The sequence below is a fragment of the Acinonyx jubatus genome, chromosome C1, assembly GCF_027475565.1.
Source record: "Acinonyx jubatus isolate Ajub_Pintada_27869175 chromosome C1, VMU_Ajub_asm_v1.0, whole genome shotgun sequence".
Taxonomy (NCBI): domain Eukaryota; kingdom Metazoa; phylum Chordata; class Mammalia; order Carnivora; family Felidae; genus Acinonyx; species Acinonyx jubatus.
In genome coordinates this window covers 122549992-122574049 of record NC_069381.1, presented here as the reverse complement: position 1 = coordinate 122574049, position 24058 = coordinate 122549992, and the positions used below count along the sequence as shown (strand labels likewise).

Here is a 24058-nt window from a genome sequence, read left to right as displayed (position 1 = left end):
CAGTGGTTTTCTCTGGAACACAATCAGCCCTGGAAATAGCACTAGCTTGGCTCCTATAGATAATGACTCTGTTCTATCTAGGTTTTGCTCTTCAACTGACTTATTTTTGTCAACAAGATATTCACCTTCTTTGAGTCTCCATTTTCCCATCTTTACAATGAGGGTGATGAGGGGCTCCTGGGTGGCTCAGTTGGTTAAGCATCTGACCTGGTCTCAGGTCATGATCTCGCAGTTCGTGAGTTCAAGCCCGTGTCAGGCTCTCAGCTGGCAGCTCAGAGTCTGGAGCCTGCTTAGCATTCTGTCTGTCTGTCTGTCTGTCTGTCTCTTTCTCTCTTTCTCTCTCTCCCCTCCCCTCCCCCACTCACACTCTCTCCCTCTGTCTCAAAAATAAACAAACACTAAAAAAAAAATTAAAATAAGGGTAATGATATCAAAGATCTCTTTGGACCCCACTTAAGTGGTCTGATTTCTAGAATGGATTAGAAGGAGGCTCACAGTATCTTCCTCTTGGGCATAAGAGGTCTCAATATTATTGAGACTACCTTATTATACTACCTGGAGTGGTCAGCTGAGGTGTCCCCTGAAAGCAAGTTGTGTGGAAAGTTAATTGGCAAGAGTTTTATCATAAAAATTTTCACATTAACAAATGAAAGCCAATCCAAACTCATGAAACAAAGAAACTTGTCAAAGTTATCTAATCCTTTACCCTTAGAAACAGAGGTAACAGCTATTATTATCTCGTTAAAATTGTGTTCCACAGATGGGAAAACTTGTGTTCAACTCTGTTTCCAGAAAGACAGCTGAGGGAAATGGAGGAGGAATATCTTCATGGCCAAAGTAACTGTATTTTGTAGAAGGAAAAGTATCTGGAGCCTGGTCAGCAATATTAAAACCCTGAATTGTCAACAAGTAAATAAGATTCCTGGGTTGATAAGGGAGCATTGAGGAGAAGTTTGCAAAAAGCCTAAAGGGCAACCAGTATGATGTGAGAACTGAGTTTAAAGAATTTGAGAAACAGAAAGACATTTGATTTGATTAGTATTGGGGATGTTTCCTTTTGGCAGTCTTTTTCTCTGCTTGTATTCTTTTCAGGTTAGTATCTGGCTCACTAATACCTCTCTCCCTCCATTTATAGATAAAAATAATTATAAGGAGTAACACTTCATGTGCCACTGTTCTACATACTTCATAAAAATAATTCCATTAATCCTTGCAACAGTCCTAGAAACAGCTAGGGCATCGAGGAACAGAGAACGTATGAGTGAAGAGAGGCAGTTGGGTCTTAGTAACAAACAGCCCCTGAATCCTAGTGAGTTACAATGATGGCATATTTCTTACTCTTCTAGATGTCTGAGATGCGTCTTTGGCTCTTCTGTGAGGCAACCTCACTTCAGGGCGCAGGCCATCCTCTTTGTCTAACACTGCTGATCATAATGAGAGAAGAGAACATGGTACTCCTTGTCCTGGCTCTTGCCTAGTTGCTTCCTAAAAATTACACATTTTTTCCACACACATTTCTATGACCAAAGCTGATACCAATGGGGTAGGGAAGTCAGATCCTCCTATAGAAAAGGGGCAGTGCATGGTTGTAAATAATGATGCTCTGTAACAGAAAGGGTAAGTAAATTTCCCTAGGTCATCGAATGGGTAAGTGGGAGACAAGGGATTCAGAGCCCACGCAGTCTGTTCTGTGAACCACAACTCTATTCTGCTTCTTTAGTTTCCTGTGTGCCAAGGGGAATTAAGATAGGATTTGAGAGCTTCTTATGAAATACATGAAGATTTTTTTTTAGTGTCCACATTCTGAACGACTACATGCAATTTGAAAATTCTAAGTCTGGCTAGAATCACATGGACAGCATAGAAGTAAGGTTAAGAAGGGGGCTTTGGAGGCAAGAGGTCCTGTGTCCACATCCTGACATCATCAATTACGAGCTTTGTGATCATGGGGAAGATACCTAATCTTTCTGTGCCTTATTTTCATTATGTGTGAACTGGAGATAACAGTGCCCCCCTTGTGGTTAGGGTGAAGATTAAATGAGTTAATAACCATCTGGAAAGTGCTTGGATTATATCACGGTGAAAGTATTATTGTCATCATTACTCATATTCTCCTTTAGCTTAAAAGTAACCAAAATGCGTGCAAAGAATAGTGCTCACCACTTTAACCATCATCTGCCTTCAGGAATAGTGGGTGTCTATCATCCTTGAGAAAGTGGCTTTTTATTGTCTCTTTGAACCACTTACCACTTGCTTTTCCCCTCTCTTGTTTTAAGAATCAGAAGATGCCTTCATTTAAAAATTTTTCTCTTACTATATCAATAAAACATGGTAATTATAAATGCTTAGGTTTCTTTGCATATAAACAGAAAGTTTACAGTAACCTATTTTGACAGAATTTTTCGGCCCGGTAGTTGTGCTATTATTATTCTTCAAAAACATCTGGTTTTGTTTGCATACCAGTTGCTTTCCTGTTTTCTAAAAGACTTTTATCTCTGTTGAGAGTATCCTAGATGGTCCTGTATCTGAGAGTATTCTTCCTCCCCATTACGGTCTTACCTGATGTAACATATATTAAATTATTTCACAGATTGGTCGCCATTCATTTTTCATCTCTTAGACATTCAGCTTTATTCTCTTATCTCTATTCTTCCTTCTTCCCTCTAAAGTTTCCAATTTTTTTACTTTTTTTGTTGATTTTTAGCTACTGGTCAGCTCAGACACTAATTGAGTATTACACATATTTGGCCACCATTAGATTATTTATTTACAAAGAATATTGGGAGATAAGAATTTCTCTTTTGTCTTCTAGATTTTCTACACTGACATCCCTTTACACTGTCTGAGTCTTTTAAAATCTTTTTGTTGGTAATTTGAACAGTCTTGCTGTTAATGGTGTGAAGGATAGCAATTAGAGTAGGAAGGTATCTCCTGGTTTGTTGTGTCTCCTAAAATTGTACTCTCTAGTTCTGATATTATACATGTTGTGTGAACATGTACATGCTTGATAGTTGATAACACTTCTAGCAGTGTGCTCAATATAAATTAAGTCATGCTGACAGTGGAGACTATAGGACAATATCCAGAAAGCAATATATACACAAATGGCTATTTCTGTATTCTAGAAGAAACAAATGAGGAGTGAGCTCAATATAAATTTTTAAGTCATAGTGATAGTGGGTGGGGCCAAGACAATATGAAGAAAGCACATCTAGGCTCAATTCCAGCTAGGTGTTTTAACAGAAAATCTCAAATGGAGTTAGCTTAGTTGGAATGAATATAAAAATTATTACATTAAAAAATACAAGATATCTGAAAGATATCTGATTATTTATTTTTGCTACAGGTCCAAGTAAGTTTTAATTAGGAAATATGTAGAAAGCTTTTTCCAAAAAAAAGACAAGACATATATGAAGTGCAGATGACCAAACCATGTGGTAGACACTAAGACTTGTTTACTTCTCTGAGAACAGTCCTGAGTCCATAATGGGCCAGAACATGTCTAAGATAGTGCTATATGACTCTGACCCCAGGCCAAAAGCTCATCAATCCAGAGTGTATGCCTCATGCAAGCTATGCCAATCAGGATTTTATTCCAGGGAGTTTAAAATGTGAAAGAGATGGGAAATGGAAGCCACAAGTCCCCAGAGCTGAGCCAGGGATTCATGGGAACATCTAATGAGAAGGTGTTTGACTTCTTGCTGCAGATTCCCTTGGAGGTGCCCTTATTCTTGCCCTTCATAGAGTTTGGCCATTCAGTTGCTACTGAAATACCATAATCTTCTCAATAAAATGCTTCATCTTTCTTATTCTTTCTGGAGTTTGTTTCTGTTTCTTGCAGTCAGGAGAAATCAAATTCATACCATCCATATGAAAAGATAAGAAAAGAAGAATCTAATCAGGTTACAAAGCTCAACAGGGAAAAGGATTCTGAAAGGAAAGTAGGTGATCTTGGTTCTGCTAGATTACGGACTCATAAAAATGATTTGGCAAATGATCAAAGCATCAAAAAATACTGAACGCTTTGGGGAAGATTATTAAGTTGAATGGTTTATGAAAGTCAGGCAATTTATAGTTCTCCTAAAGTTTGATAATGGTTTGGTTGGGTAGAGACCTGAGCTGATGAGGGCCTGGTTATGGTTTTGTCTCTAGACAGACCAGTTCCAGGTCCAAAGGTCTCCTAACTCTCAGTCACCTGCAAGTGACCAGTGCATACTCGTGAAATGGGGACGGCAGCCAGAGAGTGAGCTAGTGTATTTGCAAACCATCCCTGGTCTAGAAAGCCAACCAAGTCAATATTCTTGTAATGGAGCATTGAGACAGCACCTTATCTTATCCTGGAAATCACAGAAGAGGGAGTAAAAAGAATAGGAAGATGATATTACTAAAACTCTTTTCTGTTTAAGAGAATGCATACCTGTGGAAGTTCAGGTATGAAGTGTGCCATTTAAATCCTTCATATAGGGAAGGCCACCTGGGTGGCTCAGTAGGTTAAGCTTTAACCACAGAGCCTGCTTTGGATCCTCTGTCCCCCTCTCTCTTCCTCTCCTCTGCTTGCACACTCTGTCTCTCTCAAAACAAATAAATAAACTTAAAAAAATAAACCCTTCATATAGTTGTCTTGAACTCGCTTGAGAAATGGCATGTAAAAGAAATGAGCTCCTTAGATTAAAAAAAAAACAAAACAAAACAGCTTTGCGGTCAATAGTTTATAGTTTTATAGTCATAAATTCCTATGTTTGGCTTGTGACTTTTTATGGCTTTTAACTTGTGTGAAATGTGACTACCACTTCCTCTATAAAGACTTCCATTTCTTTTTTGATCAGAAGTAAACAGTCCTGCTGAGCTTGGAGCACCATTACATTTTACCGAATTTTGTGTATGCTTGTATATACAGAGATGCATTGTGTTCAAACATATTTTATTTTATTTTTTTGCTAGGGCTGCCTTAACAAAGTAGTGCAGATTGGGGAACTTAAACAACAGAAATGTATCATCTCACAGTCCTGGGGGCTAGAAGTCTAAGATCAAAGTGTCACAGGGTTGCTTCCTTCTGAGGTCCATAGGGGAGAATCTGTCCAGTCCTCTCTCTGAGCTTCTGGTGGCTTGCTGGCAATCTTTGGCATCCATTGGCTTATAGACACATTATCATCCCATTCTCTGCCTCCATCACACATAGCATTCTTCCTGTGTGTCTATCTTCAAATCTGTCCCTTTAAGGACCCCAGTTATACTGGATTAGGGTCCTCTCTAATGACTTTATGTTAATTTGTCTACCTCCAAATAAGGTTACATTCTGAGTTACTGGGAGTCAGGACCTCTATAGAGGAGTTTTGGGGGACCTGTAACACGGTATGTAGACACAGAATGCTCTTTGATGGCAACAATTAAGCCTCCTCATCATTATATCTTCTACTGAGCCTACCAAAGTGCCTCCAACATAGGAGGCGGCATAATATTGGTGGAATGAATTGATGGCATTACCAGTCTATCATAAAAGCCACCCTTTTGTTGAACAGCATTCACCTTGTGTGTGTAACTCATCCCAAAAATGACGGAAGGAGGTTTTAGGTATAAACTAGGCTGTATCATAGTCCACCAGGGCTTCCTGCATTACCTTTTTGCCTCTTAAGAACCTGTAAGCTTTATTATTCTGAGTCTAGACAGATGCCTTAAGTCTAGTCACAGGTAGTATCTTAGGACCTTCATGAAAATGGAGACAGAATGTAATTTCAGGGCCACTGATAATTGAAAGCCATGGAAACAAAATTAATTGTCACATAAGGGCCGTTGTTGGGCACATCAACAGTATGGAATGCTCCCTAGGAGATGGCTAGTACGTGTTTTCTTTTCCTTAGAATTCCCTTTATGTAGGAAACTACATACAGCCCATCACTTTTGAATGTTACCAAAATTGATAGAAGAAAATCAAACATTATTAATACAATTCTGTTGTTTACCAAGTTTTTCTTAATTGCCAGACATAATACACAGCTAGAATCGTGTCTTATTAGTGGAATTTTAATATTAAGGGAAGGAATATGGGGGAAATGCATGAAAACATGGGGAATTCCAAGTTTCTTTAAAAAAACATGGAAATATAAGGAATCCTCAGTCTAGAATCTAGGTTTCTCAGAAGTGAAAATTAAGTTTAAGGAGTCAAGTGGCTCTTCAATGGTTCATAAAAGCTGTATCTCGAGGAAATGATTTTTGAGGTCCCTGAACTGACTTTCTGCTCAATAAATAAGTTACTGCAAAAGTTAAGACTAGAAATTCCCATTTAAACTTGGTGGAAGGATAGGTTTTTGCTCTAATAGGTATTTCAGAAACACATTAGGTAGGGGAGCTTTGGGATTTCACTGTGCCCCAACAAAGAGAGGAGAAGATAATGGAGTTTCTTTAACTCAGTATTGCATTAAATAAATCAGTAGAGCCCCTTTGTATCAAAAATGTTGTAATTAACATTTAATAAAAATTAATGTGTATTATTCTAGTGAAGACTCACAGTTCCAAATAAAAATAAAAAGGAGAAAACCCAGAAATACAAGTTCATTCTTTCATAGGTGTATTTATTTATTAACAATATTATTTGGTACATCTAAAATGTGCAGAATGCTTCATATGTGATGATAGCGGTAGGGATTGCAGGTAGCTTGTGTGGTTACATTGGCACACTTCATTAAGCTCTGGGCATGGGACCAACCTCTGGTATCTGTATATGGGTGGAGGCAGCCTGTGATCTTGTCTCAAGTCAGTGAGGCCATCTTTGCTCTGAAGCATGATCCTTGATTCATTGACAGGTATGTGTGTTCCTTGGACACAGGAAGACCGTAAAGTCCCAGTTCTCTGGGTCTTAGAGCACAGTTGGGGAGAAAAAAAGGTAGGCAGGTGATTGCTATAGGCAGCAGGAGTGACTCTCTAGATGAATCCATGAATCTGTAAATGAAAATGAATGTTTGGTTTGAGACCTCATTTTTGTGAATGGAGGAACATTCAGGGAAGAATGGTTTCAAGAACACTTACGTGGTGCAGTATTTGGAATACTAGAAACTTTGAAAAAACAAATTGTAGAAGCTCTAGAAAGCTCGATAAGGAGGACCATGTGGATGAAGGACCATGTGCCTTCAGAAAGGCAGGTAGCTAAAATTAGGGTTTGTTTTTACTGATGATCTCTGTATTCCAGCACACCTCTTTAAAAAGTGTCTGTGTTAATTATTTTTGGGGGAAGAGAGGGGAATTCCTTAATTAGCACAGCATAACGTTATTAAGCTGCTCTCTCTCAGAGTCAGTGGGGTGTGCATGTTGGCCATGCTCTGTCCAGCTCCCTGTTAGTAATTACTGCACAAAATTGTATGAAGGTCACCAATTTAGAACATACACTCAACTTACTGACTTTTATACATTGTGGATGCTAATAAAATCCCTTAAAGTCGGTAATAAAAGTGTAAATTTTTGTGTTTCAAAGTTTTGGGGCCAACGTGGACATTATATATTGGAAAAAGTGCATAAAGAAGTTTGTTTCCTCTGTGTTGTATCTCTAGAAGTTTCTTGAAGTTTTTTTCGCCTTGAATATCTGAGTGGATGAGTAATTAAATGATCTGCTTTGGAAAGGCTAATTAATTTAACTGTTATGCAGGGACGGCTGCCACCGGTCTCCCCATCTGCCTGCTCGACAGGCACACCTGGCACTAGGCATTGTCATGCCTCTGATGCGGGTTACTCCCCAGGACGCTTCTGTGTGCAGAGAATGGTCCTAGGCCTCCTGGGGGAGCTGACCTGCTCTCCTTACAGACATACTAGGTCACTACCATGCTCTTGTTCTTAGGGCATGCTCACAAATGGGGAAGGCTGATGATTAATTGAAACCTTTGCCCAAGATTTTAAGTGTGGCTCTCTGCCCCAAGGTATAAATGACAGTAATCATCTTTCTAATTCCTTTTAGGCATTTGGTGGTATCTTTGTAGGGAAAAATGCCAGGCGTGGGGGAGGGGGTATTATTTGAAACAGAATTCTTGCCTCAGCATAGGTTTATATTGGGGGTTTGATTAGCATTTTTATTCTATTCTGCCAGAAATGGAGGTTCATAGTACTTGGAATTCAATGCATTCCAGAAAAGTTCTGTTAGTGGTTTTCATGTTGATTGGCGTAAAAATGGTTTGGAAATATGTTTCATCCTTAAAGACTGCAAAATTTTCTTGCATTATTTGTGACTACTTCTCTAGCAGTAGAGATAATGGTAACAGGTGATAGTAGATACAGAGGCACAAGTTCTAACAAGTGAGATTCACTGCTATTTGGCAGGTTTGGAAAAACATGCACGATGGCATTTAAATTTAAGAACAGTGGCTTGATGGGCATGTTTTTCAGCCTATTTGAGCCTCAGTTTCCTCATGGAAGGTATATCAATAGTGCTCAAATTGTGAACCACAGGGCTGCAAGGGCCCTATGACCTTTTCAGGGATCTAGAAGTCAAGACGAATTTTATAAGAATACTAAAACGTTATTTTCCTTTTTTCATGGTCCTTCTGTTGTGGGCATATACTGTTTTGCCAGAGGCTACTCATCGTGTGTCATTGCAACATTCTGAATGTAGAAGGAGATAGGAGAATTCAGATGTAATTTTTGTTAGCCAGATCGTAAAGACATTTGCAAATGAATAAAATAGTACCACTCTTACTAAGTTTTGTTATATTCGTAGTTAGGTGTTGTTTAAATTAACCTGTGATGGAATTATTATTCTTTCAAATAAATTAATATGTATTTTCAAGGTCTCATTTTAAAATGGAATATGGTAAATGTTGATAGATACAATCTACAGAAACAAAAGCTCTTTGGAGTCCCTGGTAATTGTTTTCAAAGGTGTAAAGAGGCTCTGAATCCAAAAATTTTGAGAATTATTGCTTTATATCCCAGAGATGTTAATTATACCTATGTCATGGCATTGTTTGACTTTAAATGTTTCATGTAAAGTACTGAGGGTAGTGCTTTACATAGTAATTATTCACTAATGTTAGCTATTACTGTTGCCTTTTTAAATTGGGGATATGGTGGTACAATGCTTTGGAACAGAAGAGGAAGAGTAAGTCAGTCACGTGTCTCTGAAAGAAGTGACCTGGATAAAACCATGACCCAAAGGGGCACTAAAGTCTAATACCATTACATTAAAATGCCTTGAGGCATTTAGGGAATAACAGCCAAAACATGTTACAGAGATTCTTAATAGTTAAAATATTTGTGGGAAAAAACCTGCTTTCTCTATGTGACTTGTTGCTGAAAAGTATGAACTTTAAAAAACAACTTGATTTTAGAAATAGTAGAATGTGCCTTCCCATGTAAAGGAGGTTCAATTTCAATCTTTTGATAAAATTATCACCTCACTTTAGTGTTAAAATCCAGCTTTGAATATATTGTTCTTCTGTTGTGTTTATTACATTCTCGTGACACTGGTGTGCTTTGGTGTGCTGTCTATTAGACCCTGAGCTCTCTGAAAGTGGACTATATTTCCCGGGACCTACAACTGTGCCAAGCAGAGAGCGAATTCACATTATTTGCTGAATTAATCAGAATTTTCATCATCATTGGATTACATGGTCACATAGCAGAATATTCTGAATAAATTAAGAGATTGGTATGTATATCATATCATACATAACTGTTTATATATTTAAATAATTTGAGGGGTGCCTGGGTGGCTCACTTGGTGAAGTCTCCAACTCTTGATTGTGGCTCAGGTCATGATCTTACCCCTCGTCAGTCTCTATGCTAACAGCATGGAACCTGCTCGGTTCCTTCTCTCTCTCTTTCTCTCTCTCTCTCTGCCCTCTTCCTCTCATGTGCATGCACGTGCACTCTCTCTGTCTCTGTCTCTCTCTCTTGCAAAATAAATAAACTTTAAAAAATAAATAATTTGAAATACTGTGGAAAGTAGGAACTTAACCTAAGAACCAGAACTAACATGAAGTTAGGATATTTTGGGAGCTATTACAGGCTTCTTTAAATACCACAATGTCTTTGGGTTTATAAGATGCCAAAGAATTTTTTTCTTTTTAAATACATATATGAGCACGTCTATCCTTTATTCCTTATATCTGTTTTTGTTATAGTTTATTATAATTTCTGATTATATTTTATTTTATTTCTTGTTACTCTTTATTTTTCTAGGAAAGTCAAGTAGAGATGACACAAATTGTCTGGCAGCTTCATCAAAACACAGAGTATCTAATACACTGACAGCTGCCTTGATGTGCCTTTAGATCTGTACCTTTCAAATGCACTGTTTGTATGGAGTAGTTTGGGGCATTAAGACTGACAATGAGTAGACGTAATTCTTCACACTTAGGCTGTGTGCTGGTGCTGCTCTTCCTTCAGGGCATCCTCAGGGGGTTCCCATCTGCCTAGTGGAGAGCAGGGGCTGCTCACTGGTTTCATTCTCACCCATTCAGGGTGGGTGCTGGGCTGCCTTTAGAGTCGCAATAGAACATTGATTTGTCTCCAGACAGTCCTGTCTTCGGCACTCATGCAACAGATGGCTCAGCAGTGCCCTTCAGTTTGCCGTCTCCACACATCACAAACCGAATATATTCTTTGCAAGCTGCTGTGTTTCCAACCATGCAGACCTTGCAGGTCTTTCCTGGATTTTACAAATGCCACCATCCTGTTGTCTTCATGGAGGACCCTCTTCCCATGGACTTAAATTGCATTCGTATTAGTGGTATTGTGAAGTTCCAAGGTTCACATAAATAATTTTGCTGTTGCCATTATTATCTTTAGTTAAAATTATCTGGGGCTATACTGACAGACTTCAGAAACCTGGTACTAATTCACCTTTTGGGTAAAAAATGGAATAAGTGAAATAGTTCTGTTTCATCTTTTTTGGAGAGAAAAATTCTCTTTGCATTTATCTGAAAGAGAAGTGCTTGTGGTCTCTTTTGTTTCATTGTGTGTATATTCTTTATATCCTTCTTTTATCCCTATTCTGTAAAGAAGAATCCACAGCTCTCAATAAAAATATCCCTGGGCATTTGTTTTGCAATCATAAAGTCAATACCCCCTTCATAATGAGCTACTGGCTTTGCTACAAACACAAAACAAAACAGCAATGCATTGCAAAAGCACAGTTGTCTGTTTCCAGCAGATGAGCTAAGGTCCTCAAATAGGAGCAAGAGTGTATGTGTATGTGACTGTGTTTAATATGCCTTGGGTAGCATGCAAGTCAAGGATTCTTTCTTTATTTTTTAAACAAAGCTGTTTTTAAGAACGCTGAATTTGCATGAAAAAGATGCTGGTCCCATTTGGTTTCACACATATATTGGGACCTTGGGGGTTTAAAGATATGGTTTGCCAAGGGACTGCTGAACCCAAGGGCAAATGAGATGGCTGTAAAAAGGCAGACCCATTTATTTTTAATACTTTGACTAAGTTGATAATTTGAGCCCGGAAATGTGAACATATAGAAATGCTGAGAATTTCACCATAGATGCTTTCACCCATCAATGACTCTATCACTTCCTTAAATTTTATAAAGAATGAAAACTCCTTCATATGAAAATAAAATATAATCCCTACTAAAAACAAAAACCCTGCCAATACATGAAATACCAAAGATATGAAAGATTTGGGAGATAGAAAGTTCTGAACCTCAAGAAAGTAATCATTGTTTGTTTTGTGGCCTTGACACTATTTTAAAAGGATATAGGGTTCATAAACTTACTACATTAAATAGGTCAAAATGGGGGTGCTTTGCTATAGTGGGACCTAGATGGCACTGTTCTTGTCCACCTACATCATGGAAAACCCTGAGCTGTTACTTGCAAGCCTTAGAGATTCATGCTCCATGACATTATGTGTATTGCATTTCCTGAATCAATGATCTAAACCAGTTACAGAGTATGGTCTTAAAGAGACAGTTGTATTTGCTGTTCCTGAGAATTCTGCTCACTCACTACCTAACGACTTTGAATCAGGGTCTCTCCCAAGTAACTAGACTTACCCAATTTTACAACTTTTAAGTAAAGAGGACTAGCTTGCAGGGCTCAGGATGGGGATGGTCTTTTCTGTGACTCAGACTACATTGAGATTCTCCATGTTTGCGTCATGCATTTCCATATGCCTGTTGGAAATCGGGGCATCTGTATTCACGTGGTGGTAGGTCAGGCCTAAGCTGATGTTTCCAGGTTCTACATATTTTGCTGTTTCATTGAATTGAATGGCTAACATGCTGCTACTTCAAACATGAGCCTTTCACATTGATTCACTCACTGTTTATTAAATGACTAAAAATATACTATATGGGCAGAGTATAAAATTCATGGTGTATTAATATTTTCCTTTTTAAAAACTATGTAATGGCTAAACCACTAAATTTTTCTTACAAATGGAATTTTATAAGATTTGACATGCACCTATACTGTGTGACAATTCCTAATAGTGTTATAAAAGCAAATTCTTTTAAGAATAAAACAGTGATGTTCCTAACCTTTAAACTGTGTGAGAGCTCTTTCGTCATTTAGTAGGATGATTGTGCTAAGCTAGACTCTTGCTCTGTTTCTAAGAATGACTTCTTTATGCTAAACTGCTCTTGTAGAAAATTAACATGCTGTTATATATATTAAATCTTTCGCTGAAGATTCAGCAATGAGGAATAAAGATTGGAAAATTTTCCAGGAAATTTTCCAAACCGTTCTTCCATTTCTAATTCTATATATTCTAGATTAAGCTCTTGATGCATGGTCCTGGGATGCTGAGTGTTTCCAAGACCCTTTCAAGAGATCTGGATCTGCAGAGTGTGTGAGTGTGTGTGTGTGTGTGTGTGTGTGTGTGTGTGGTCTCCTTTAATTGTTCTGAGTTTATTTTTATAGTTTTCACTGTAGTAGTATGACAAATCTTTAGTAGATTTATTCCCTAAGTATTTTGTTTTGACCCTAGTACAAATAGTTTTTAAAAATATTTATTCATTTATTTTGAGAGATGGCATGAGCCGGGGAAAGACAGAGAGAGAGGGAGAGAATCCCAAGCAGGCTCTGCACTGCAGCAGAGAACCTGACTAGGGGCTCAGTCTCATGAACTGTGAGATCATGACCTGAGCTGAAATCAAGAGTTGGATACTCAACTGATTGAGCCACCCAGGTGCCCCATAAATGAAATTTTTAAAGTAAATGTTCCACTTGTTTGATGCTAGTATGTAAAAACACAATTGATTTTTGTGTATTCACTTTTATCCTGTGACTTTGCCAAATTCACTTACTAGTTGTTAGGTTGTTTTGAAAATTCTATAGTATTTTCTACTTAGAAAACTGTCATCTGTGACTAGAGACGGTTTTTTACCTTTTCGTTTTTTGACATTCACATCTTTTATTTTTCTGGCCTAATTGGCCTATCTTTGGACTTTATATAAATGGAATCATAAACTGTATACTTTTCTGTGTTTATTTCTTTCATATGCTTGTGGTATTCCATATGGTATTGTGGTTAGCCTTCTCAGTACTTTCTGGTATCCCCATATATAATTATGTTGTAGTTTATCCATTCTGTTGTTAATGGGGTATGCATTTTGAGCTTAAGGTGATAACAAATAATGCATTTATGAACATGCTAGTACATGTCTTTTACTGAACATACATATGCATTTCTGTTGGGTTTATATCCCAGGGTGGAATTGCTCAATCCTAGAGTATAGGGTATGTTCTTCTCCAGTTTCCTTGTCTTTATATTTACCATGTGTTTATTTTTCATATTAAACCAGGAGTCAGTCATATTTTTCTTTTTCAGTTCTTTGTTCTTTTCATCTGATCATTAGGACTTGGGTCAGAGAACACATGTATAATCTCTGCCTTGCTTGCCTCCCAAAGAGAGGTGCATAACTTAATCTCTTCTGGGCTTCGTCTTCTTGATTTCGTTGCCCTCTCTCACAGGACCTATGCATGGGTCCTGCCCCAGGCTCCCAAAACTTTGTCCCCTCAGGAGTCTCCTGATTCTAGTTTTATTCCTTGTAACCTGTCTCTGTAGGCACTAATTCAAATAGAACTATCCCTACTAAAAAATGTACTCAACTGTAACCAGAGTAAAGCACATGCCTTGTTGGCACTTCAAAGACCCAAGCGGTTAGGACAGGAGTCGTTCTCTCACTCAGCTGGGCATCCAGTTGTTCCCTTGCTGTTTTTGCTGTTTGCAAATTGCCGGTCCTGTGATCCTGTGTAGGGGGAAGATTGAGGGATGAAATATCACACAAGTGTTTTCACATCTTGATAGCAGTAGAAGGATTTCAGGGAAAATCCTTGCTAAAATTAAGATTGGAAGATTACTAGAATGTTCACTTGTCCCTACTTTGTCTATATACTGTTTTTTAAAAATTTATTATTATTTATTTATTTTTTATTTTTTTTAAGAATTGAAAAGCTATCCAAAATTCCTTACAAAGAATTCTTAAAATTTTAGTGAGTATTTATTTTTTTTGTAAATGAAATCAGGTACTAGATAAACCCCACTGTAAAATAAAGAATGCTAAAAGGTTTTTAAATTTTACAAATTTTCTAGGCTCTGAACAATGATAAGCAAAGTTTTTATTTAGGATTTGTGAAATTAAAAAAAAAAAACAAAACTAAACTGAAGTTTGATCCTAATACTGCTACATACCAGCTGGGAGCTTGGTATGTTACTTAGCATGTCTGAGTCTCAGTTTCCAAATACATAAATTGGGATAATAAAGCCTATTATCAGATTGTTGTCAAACTCATGTAAGATCAGGTAAAAGACTCAGCATGGTACATTGATGTAGCAAGTCTGTAAAGGATTTTCTATTATTATTTCAAGAATGATACAGATTTATATCTGTTTGCCTTTTAAAATTCACAATCAGGGGTGCCTGGGTGGCTCAGTCGGTTAAATGTCTGACTTCAGCTCAGGTCATGATCTCACGGTTCGTGGGTTTGAGCCCCGCGTTGGGCTCTGTGCTGACAGATCAGAGCCTGGAGCCTGCTTTGGATTCTCTGTCTCCCTTTCTCTGCCCTTCTCCCTCTCTCTCTGTCTCTCTGTCTCTCTCTCTCAAAAATAAGCAAAATTTAAAAACTAAATAAATAAAAACAATAAAATTCACGATCTGCTTAAAGCAACAAAAGAAATAAAAATAATTATATACAAGCAAAGTTGATACAGAAAGGACAACTGAAATGTTTTAGCCATGGAAAATTTATTTACAAATTACATATGTTAATGAACTTAAAGGGAAGCTTTTATGCAGCATTCAACATTTATTTGGCTTTTATAAAATCCAAGACAAAAAATCTCTGTCATGACACTCAATGAAAACAATGCATGAACTACTTCAAATATTTATAGAAAGTTTAGTTAAGGAAGTGAGCTAAACCAAGGAAGGAGTTCCTCTGGAGACCTCAAAAGAATGTTTCAAAGCCATGCCAGTGTACCTCTACCCTGAGAAGAATAGTCAACTAACCATGTGCTTTTGTTTCTCCAGGGAGAAGTTGGCCGTGGCCCGACTGCAGCGAGAAGTTGCCCAAAGAAGAAGTGAGGGGGCCATGGTAAGTGCTGGTTGCTTTCTCCTGATTCTGAACCTCCCTGCCAGAGATTTCTGGCTTGAAAGGCATTTTGTGGCATTAAGGCTATCTAAGAAAAATATTTGCTTGCAGCAGACTTAATGATGTATTGGTAAATAATGTGTTCATAATGCAGTTTGGACAGTTGTGCCATTTACAGAGAATGACAGAGGGAGGGTGGGGGTGGGGAAGGAGGGAGACTGTATTAACTGAGAAAAAGAAATAAGTATTTGGACATGGAAGAGGATGTTCCAACATTCAGAGGGTTATACGGCTTTATTTCCGGAAGACCCAGGCTTCCAGCTGTGAGCACAGTGTTGGCAAATGAGCAATCTTGGGTTTTCAGATAAGAACAGTTCGACATAATTTAAGCCTCTCAGTTCTTTGAACTTAGAAACAAACAATCGAAAAGAACACTAGGATGTTTGCTAATGTGACTATCATCTGTCCTTTTCCTTCTGTGCGCCACAGTGGTATATTTCTCCCTGTCTTTTCCAGTGTGTGCTGTTCAGAGAACTGATGTTTCCTTGTGTTTTGAATTGTACTAAAAAATCAATATGTTGTTTTGGTCCATAGCAACTTCATTTTATAGACTCTCTTTGCCACAGTATCTGCCTGTGTGCCACTCTAACATCAGAGATGACTGTCTGGGGACCCAGAGTATGCACATGTGTGGATTACCTGCTGTTGCTACCTCTAAGCAAAAACTAGAACAGCAGATTTTTTTTTTCTCACTTATGACAAAACAATGGTACAGGTGCAGTTTTTCAGTACAAGAATTATCTTTTATGAAAAAGAGAAGTGGTACATTTTTAGACCTTGCAGTCTGTGTCTGTTGGATTTTGAGTGCTAATTGACAATCCATCCACCGAAAAGAATAAGAAATTTGTAAAATCTGCTGGACTCTCCCTTCTATCAGGGAAGGCAAAAGTCTGGAGCAAGAGGCGGAATGTTGAGTGGATTCTGGAATGGTGCAGTGGCCTTTGTGCTAAAATCCTTAAGTGATCAACTGTTTGCTCTTCTGGCGATCTTAATGCAAAGAGAATCTTGAGTGTCCAAATGATAAGAAACAACTGCTCACAAGCATCTTTGCACAATGAAAAGGAAGTAAACTGGAGAAGGTGAAGGTTTAGTCAAATAGTAAACTGAGAATGTCCAGTCTGGACTTTGGGGCTGGACTGTATTGGGAAATGTGTATGGGCTAGGCCATTCTGCAGTGTTTCAGTCTTTTGTTTCAGGCTAGCTCCTGTTGTACATGTCATCAGCTGTGTCCTAACTGAATGGGAAGAAGTGACAACTTTTCTAGCTCTCTGTTTTTTCATCTTCAAAATGAGGAGGTTGGGATTTTATGGTTCCATTAGCTTAGTGGATCATGTTACTGAGTATTTGTTTATGTAAAGTTTTTATGATGAGGAGCTTTTCCTGGTAATAGCTAAGTGTTATTTAAGCTCATAAGAACATGCCTCTGAAGAATGTATCTTTCTGATTGCCAGTGAATGAACGTCAGTTGAAATAATCTCCGGCAGATAACTCACTAGTCTTTAAAAAGATAAAAGCCCCTTTTGAAATATTGTGCAAGTAATTGTTCAGGGTAGAAAATACCCAGAAAATGCAGGGAGACAAAAAAATTACTCTCATTGCTCAGAAAACAACGTTGGAGATGTTTCTAGTATTTTATTACTCATATTTTAATTACGGTAATGAAAAATCACAGTTGGGGCGCCTGGGTGGCTCAGTCGGTTAAGTGCCTGACTTCGGCTCAGGTCATGATCTCACAGTTCTTGGGTTTGAGCCCCACGTCAGGCTCTGTGCTAACAGCTCAGAGCCTGGAGCCTGCTTCAGATTCTGTGTCTCCCTCTCTCTCTGCCCTTCCCCGGCTCGCACTCTGTCTCTCTGTCTCTCTCTTAAAAATAAATAAACATTAAAAATAAAAAAAAAATTTAAAAAGAAAAATCACACTTATGTGTTGACTGATTTAACACATATTTATTGAGCACTTATTATGTGCCCAGCACTGTTCTAGGCACTGGGGAAACATCAGTGGAAGAAAAAAAAACAGCCAAAAATCTGAGAGCTTACATTCTAGGGTTTGTGGAGACAGACATTGAATGTTTTTAGAGTGATAGATGGTGGAAGCAGCTATGAGAAAATAAGATGAGGGTAGGAAAGATTGGGAGTTCTAGGAAATCACTATTTTAAATAAAGTTTCATAGTAGTGAAGTTAGTTACTACTGAAAAGTTAGTAATTGAGCAAAACTTGAAGGACACAAAGGAGTGAATAATGGTACTATCTGGGGGAGGATCATTTTATGTTGGGAGATGAACAGGTGCAAAGACTTGGGGTGCCCGAGGAAGAACATGGAGACAGACTATCTGGAGAGGAGTGAGGGAGAGAGTGAATAGTAGAACATAAAGTCAGAGGTGTGTTTGGGGACAGAATGGTAAGTCATCAGGGTCCCCAGGGTTCTCTGGCTGATGGTCTGAGTGATAGGAGCCTTTGGAAGGTTTTTGTGTGATGCAGTGACATGATGTGATTTACTACTATTCATATCACTGTCCCCCCCCCCCCCCACCTTCTATGATTTATCGCAATCTTAGAGACACCATAAGCCCTGATTTTCATTAGTGTCCTTTATTTTGTTTCTTTTCCCTTTTTCTCAAGGTTTTTCTCCTCTTAAGTCTGGTTTTCTACTTAATTACATGCTTCAGCTTTTTTCCTCGTAGGATTCATTTGTTTCTGAAGTCCTGATTCTTTCAGTATCTGACAGCTCCTAAAGTCAGGCACTTCTATTCATCCTCTAAATTTAACTGTTGCTGTTACAAGCCCAGAACTTTGTCATGTCTACAGCAAAAGCAGAAGGCAGTTCATCACAACCACATCACTTTATTTAAAGACTACTATTTACAGTATTCTGTATTTTTATCCACATGAAAGGGAAAATGGTATGGAAAAGTTTAGTAAGTATTTTGAAAAAAAATAATGAGTCAGCTCTTTCTTTTAAATCATCAATGAACTTCTTATAATCAAAGTCTTTAATGCAAAGCATGCCCTTTTAAAAATTTGACTTTATGCAATACATTTCTTTACTTAGAAATTTTAAGATAGTACTCAAGGCACCATTTTTGAGAAACTTATTGTATTATTTTAGCTCACCTATTGTTTTTGAATAATTTTGGACTTAGAAGAAAGTTTCACATCTGTATCCCCTTGATCTGGAGTTATAATGTTAGTGTCTTACAGAACCATGGCATAATTATCAAAACTAAGAAATTGCTGTTGGCATGTTGCTATTAACCAAACTTCAGATTTTATTAGAATTTCACCAGTTTTTGCAATAATTTCCATTTTGTGATCTAGGATTCAATCCAGAGTACCACACTGTATGTAGAGAGATTGCTTTTTTTTTTTTTTAATGTTTATTTTTGAGAGAGAGAGAGAGAGAGAGAGAGACAGAGAGGAGGGGAAGCCCAACAGAAGGAGACAGAATCCAAAGCAGGCTCCAGGCTCTGAGCACAGAGCCCGATGCTGGGTTCAAACTCACAGACTGTGAGATCATGACCTGAACTGAAGTTGGAGACTTAACCCACTGACACACCAAGGTGCCCCTAGAGAGACTGCTTTGTAATGGCTGGTTGATACATTTGTGGAAGTAAGAAGATCATGAGCTTGCCAGTAGTTACCTATGTACGTTACCAGGTTTTATCAATTCTGCCTGCTCTTTTGTTCTGTTAACCCAAGTATTTATCTGGGTGAGCCTTCTTCCAGCAATTAGATATTTCATACTTGTTTCCTTTGCGCTTAACTCTCTCATGGAATAACTATCACTATTGTTTTTATACTTACTTTTCATTATTTTTCACAGACTGCTCTAAGACCTTGTTTTTCTTCATTCCAGGAGATTCTGTTTCAGCGTCTACTCCCTAACACTGGCTCAGTTCGCATAAAATCCATTCTGTCCTTAAGACTTTAATGTCATCTTAAATTTTATTATATGTAGAAAGACCTATTTCACCCCCAAAGTGTACAGATACTCATTATCCTTATCTTTTGGAAAGTATATATATTTTTTGCCATAAATCTTTTCATCTTCTGTGGAATTAAATTGGTGTGAGGCAGAGATGAAAAGACATATTTTCCCAAATTGATATTAATTTCCCAACAACATTTATTAAACAGTCTAACCTTTGCTGTCACCTTCACCATATTCCAAATACCCCTATAAATCTATATGAACTCCTGGACTGGTTGTACTTTTTCATTAACGATTGTTGATTCTTACACTATTGTAAATTGTTTTATTTACTAGAAATTGATAGTTTACTTATTACTTTTAGGCCAGATTCCTTCTAATCATATTTTTTTCTCCAAATTTACAAAGACAATTTTATTTGTGAATGACAATAAGAGTTTGAGTTAAAAAAATATGTATTTACATTAAAAATAATGTTTTTGTTTATATTTATAGCACAATAAATTACCACAGAGAGACCATTTCAAAAATGACATGAACAATGGCTTAAGTATATTTGCTGTTTTCTTAAATTTAAGTTAAAAAAAGTTTTCGAAGGGTATCATTTCTGCCACTCTTTATCTTTGTTTTGTATCAGAGATATTATTTACAAAGAATGCTATTATTCTACTGAACACAATTTTTGAAATGCTTGGGCTAATTATGCCAAATCTTAGATTCTGTATAGATCCTTTTCATCTCATTGAGTAATTTCTACTTGGGAAAAAGAAAAATATCAATTCTTGATTTCTCATCTCAAGGCACTAAGGACACAAAGAAAGTCCATTTACTTTGTTGTTAAGATTCCATTTTATCCTGCATGTAGATACTCAGACACTGCCAGGATGGACATGGAGCCATAGTCTCTAAGAATATCAGTTCTTGTTAGTAGTTTTCTTGGGATCAGGATTTGGTTTTGATATAATTAGAAGTTTGTTGTTTGCAATAGTCCAGTAGGTCATACATCTGATTTTCTATCTAATAGTAGTCAAAGAAGGGGGTTAGGATGTGACTAAGGCAAATTAAGTGTTTCCTTTTACCTTTTTGGGGGATACAATTAACATACTATATTAGCTTCAGGAGCACAACACATGATTTGATATAGGTGTATACATAGTGAAATGATTACCACAGTAAGTCTGTGGACACCTGGATGACTCAGTTGGTTAAGCATCAAACTCTTGTTTTTGGCTCAGGTAATGATCTCATGGTGGTAAGATCAAGCCCTACATTGGGTGCTGTGCTGGGCGTGAAACCTGCTTAAGATTCTCTCTCTCCTCTCTCTGCCCCTCCATGCACATTAAAAAAAAAAAGTCTAGGTAACGTCTATCACCATACTTAATTTGTTTCTGATGAGAACTTTTACTCATACTTAATTTTTTTTTGATGAGAACTTTTTTTGATGAGAAGATTTATTCTCAGTAACTTTCAAATTTGAAAATACAGCAGTATTATAACTATAGTTATCAAGCTATATATTATGTTCTCAGGACCCACTTATTTTGTAACTGGAAATTTGTACCTTTTTACCACCTTCATTCACTTCATGCCCCAACCCCCACACCTCTGGCATTCACTAATCTGTTCTCTGCATGTATAATTTGTTTTTGTTTAAGATTTCACAAATAAGTAAGATCATATGGCATTTGTCTTTCTCTGACTTATTTCACTTAACATAATGCTCTCAAGGTCCATCCACATTGTTGCAAATGCAGAAGCAAGATTAATTTATTTTTATGGCTGAGTTCTTTCTCCATTCATGTTGTTGGACACTTAGGTTGTTTTTATGTCTTGGCTGTTGTAAATAATGCTGCAGTGAAATGGGAGTACGGATAGCCCTTCAAGACTGATTTTATTTCCTTTGATAAATACCCAGAAATGGAGTTGCTGAATCATATGGTACTTCTTTTGTTTAATTTTTGAGGAATCTCCATACTGTTTTCCATAGTAGCTGCACCAATTTATATTCCTACTACCAATATTGCACAAGGGTTTTCTTTTCTCCACATCCTTGGCAACACTTTTTTTTTTTTTTTTTTTTGGTCTTGTGTGCAATGGTCATTCTAATATTATTGTGTTATTGTAAGGTTATATCTCATTGTGGTTTGATTTGTATTTCCTGGATGATTGGTATTATTGGAGCACTTTTTAATGTGCCTGTTGGCTATCTTTATATCTTCTTTGGAAAAATACCTATTCAGATTCTCTGCCTATTTTGTAATTAGATTGTTATTCAGTTTTATGAGTTCTGTATATATTTTGGATATTAATCTTTTAATGGATATATAATTTGCAAGTATTTCCTCTTCATTTTGTAGGTGGTTTCCTTTGCAGGAGGTTTTTAGTTTGATATCATCCTGTTTGTTTTATTTTTGCCTTTGCTGCCTTTACTTTTGGTGTCATATCCAAAAAATTATTGCCAAGAATGTTATGGAGCTTACCCCTATTCTTTCTTCTGGCATTCTTATGATTTCAGGTATTTCATTCAAGTATTTACCCCACTTGAAGTTGATTTTTATGTGTGGTCTAAGATAGTGGTCCAGTTTCATTCTTTTGCATGTGACTGTCCAGTTTTTCCAGCACCATTTATTGAAGAGACTTTCATATATATTTTTTACTCCTTTGTTGTAAATTAATTGACCAAATATTCATGCATTTATTTCTGGACTCTTTATTCTGTTTCATTGATCTCTATGTCTGTTTTTATATCAATATCATACTGTTTTGATTATTACAACTTTGTAATATAATTATTCTTTCTCAAGATTGCTTTGGCTATTCTGGGTCATTTGTGATTCCATCATAATCTTAAAATTGTCTATTTAGCTTTAAATTTCCTATTTCTATGAGAAATACCATTGGGATTTTAATAGGGATTGTATTCAATCTATGGATTGCTTGGGTAGCATGGACATTTTAATAATATTCTTTCAGTCATTGAGCACAGACTATCTTTTCATTTGTTTGTGTCACCTTTAGTTTCTTTCATGAATGTCTTACAGTTTTCAGCATATAAATCTTTTATCTACTTGGTTAAATTGATTCATAAGTATTTTATTCTTTTTGGTGCACTTGTAAATGTTTTTTTTTGTTGTTGTTAATTTCTCCTTCTGATCACTATTAGTATATGGAAGTTCAACTGATTTTTGAAAAATTGTGTTTTTAACAGTTTGAAAAGCTTGGACTTGTCTCATTGTGTAAATAGGTTGATGTAGAAAGCAGTCAGTATGTTGACTTCTAAGTATCATCCAAAGAAGAGGAACATTGGGGACAAAACATCATTCACAGTGTTTATCACTTGCTCAAATATATCCACAATATATACCTGGAGAAAGAGCAGAAATTTATAATTTCCTTATAAAAGCCAACTTAAAAAATCATTTCTATCTACTTGGCTTTTAATTTATGAACAGTTGAGAATGGTAGGTCCTAAACTTCAGGACATGTTTCTGTAAATGTGCTGAAGTTTGGAAATAGGCCCTACATATTATTTTGTTCATTTGTTTATTCAACATAGTATCAGCAGAGAGTAGAATGAAGTCCTTGCTTTTATGAAATGTAAAATATAAAATACTTATTATACAAATACATCAGTGTCCTAGTTTTCATGATCCCTTTTCAGTCAGTAGTATTAGAAATCATTAATAGACAGAAATTTTTGAGTAAATCTGAAAATGAAAATATAATATTTTAAGTAACTCATTTTTAAACAAATTATAAGGAACCTTAAAAATATTTAAACTCACTGACAATGGAACCACTAATTTTGAGATGCAATCAAATTAAAATTTAAAGTGAAATGTATAGCTTTAAATTAAATGCACAAAATAGGCAAAAAATAGATTTAAAATTAATCATCCAGTCAAATAGTAATGAAGAATTTAAAAAAACCTAAATAATGAAGAAAGAAATAATGAAATTAAAACCAATGAATTACAAAGTGAAGAAATATCATAAAATTGTCAGCAATTACTAACTTATCAATTTATGCATAAGAATGATAAGTCACTTGGATCATGTGAACATTGGGTATTTGAGATGAAGAGTTATTAATGTTTAGGTATACTGTGGCTACTATGGTTGTATATTTAAAAAAGAGTCCTTATTGTCTAGAGATACATGCAGTAATATTTACCAGTAAAATTCCTAGGTTTGTCCAGGTTTCTGATGTCTAGGTTTACTTCCAAATATACTGGACAAAGGAATTAGGTGATTTAGAGGAATCAAAATTGGCCATATTTGGTAACTATAGATGCTGAGTATTTTTTGTACTTTTCTTCTTACTTGTATGAATGTTTAAAAATTGTTTTGTGTTAAAAGTTTTTAAAAATCTGTCCCCTAAAAAGCTGCGAGGTTTTGATGATTTTACAGAATTCAACCAAACCTTTAGTGAAAGAAATGCTGTTTTATACAAATTGGTGCTGAAAAAAGAAACTGAAAGACATATCCCAACTCACTATTTAAAAATAAACTTTCTTTTTTACTTTACAACATTTAAAT

At 36.6% G+C, this 24058-nt stretch overlaps 1 protein-coding gene across 13 annotated transcripts in view; it reads left to right on the top strand.

The window, feature by feature from the left end:
- The window catches only part of NCKAP5 (NCK associated protein 5), a 963823-nt gene that overhangs the window by 428433 nt on the left and 511332 nt on the right, over nucleotides 1–24058 (top strand). For all 13 annotated transcript variants that reach the window (XM_027055919.2, XM_027055920.2, XM_053214923.1 and 10 more), the window contains one exon: nucleotides 15470–15533. In XM_027055919.2, the coding sequence (XP_026911720.2) occupies nucleotides 15470–15533 (64 nt within the window). The remainder of the gene's footprint in view (nucleotides 1–15469; nucleotides 15534–24058) is intronic.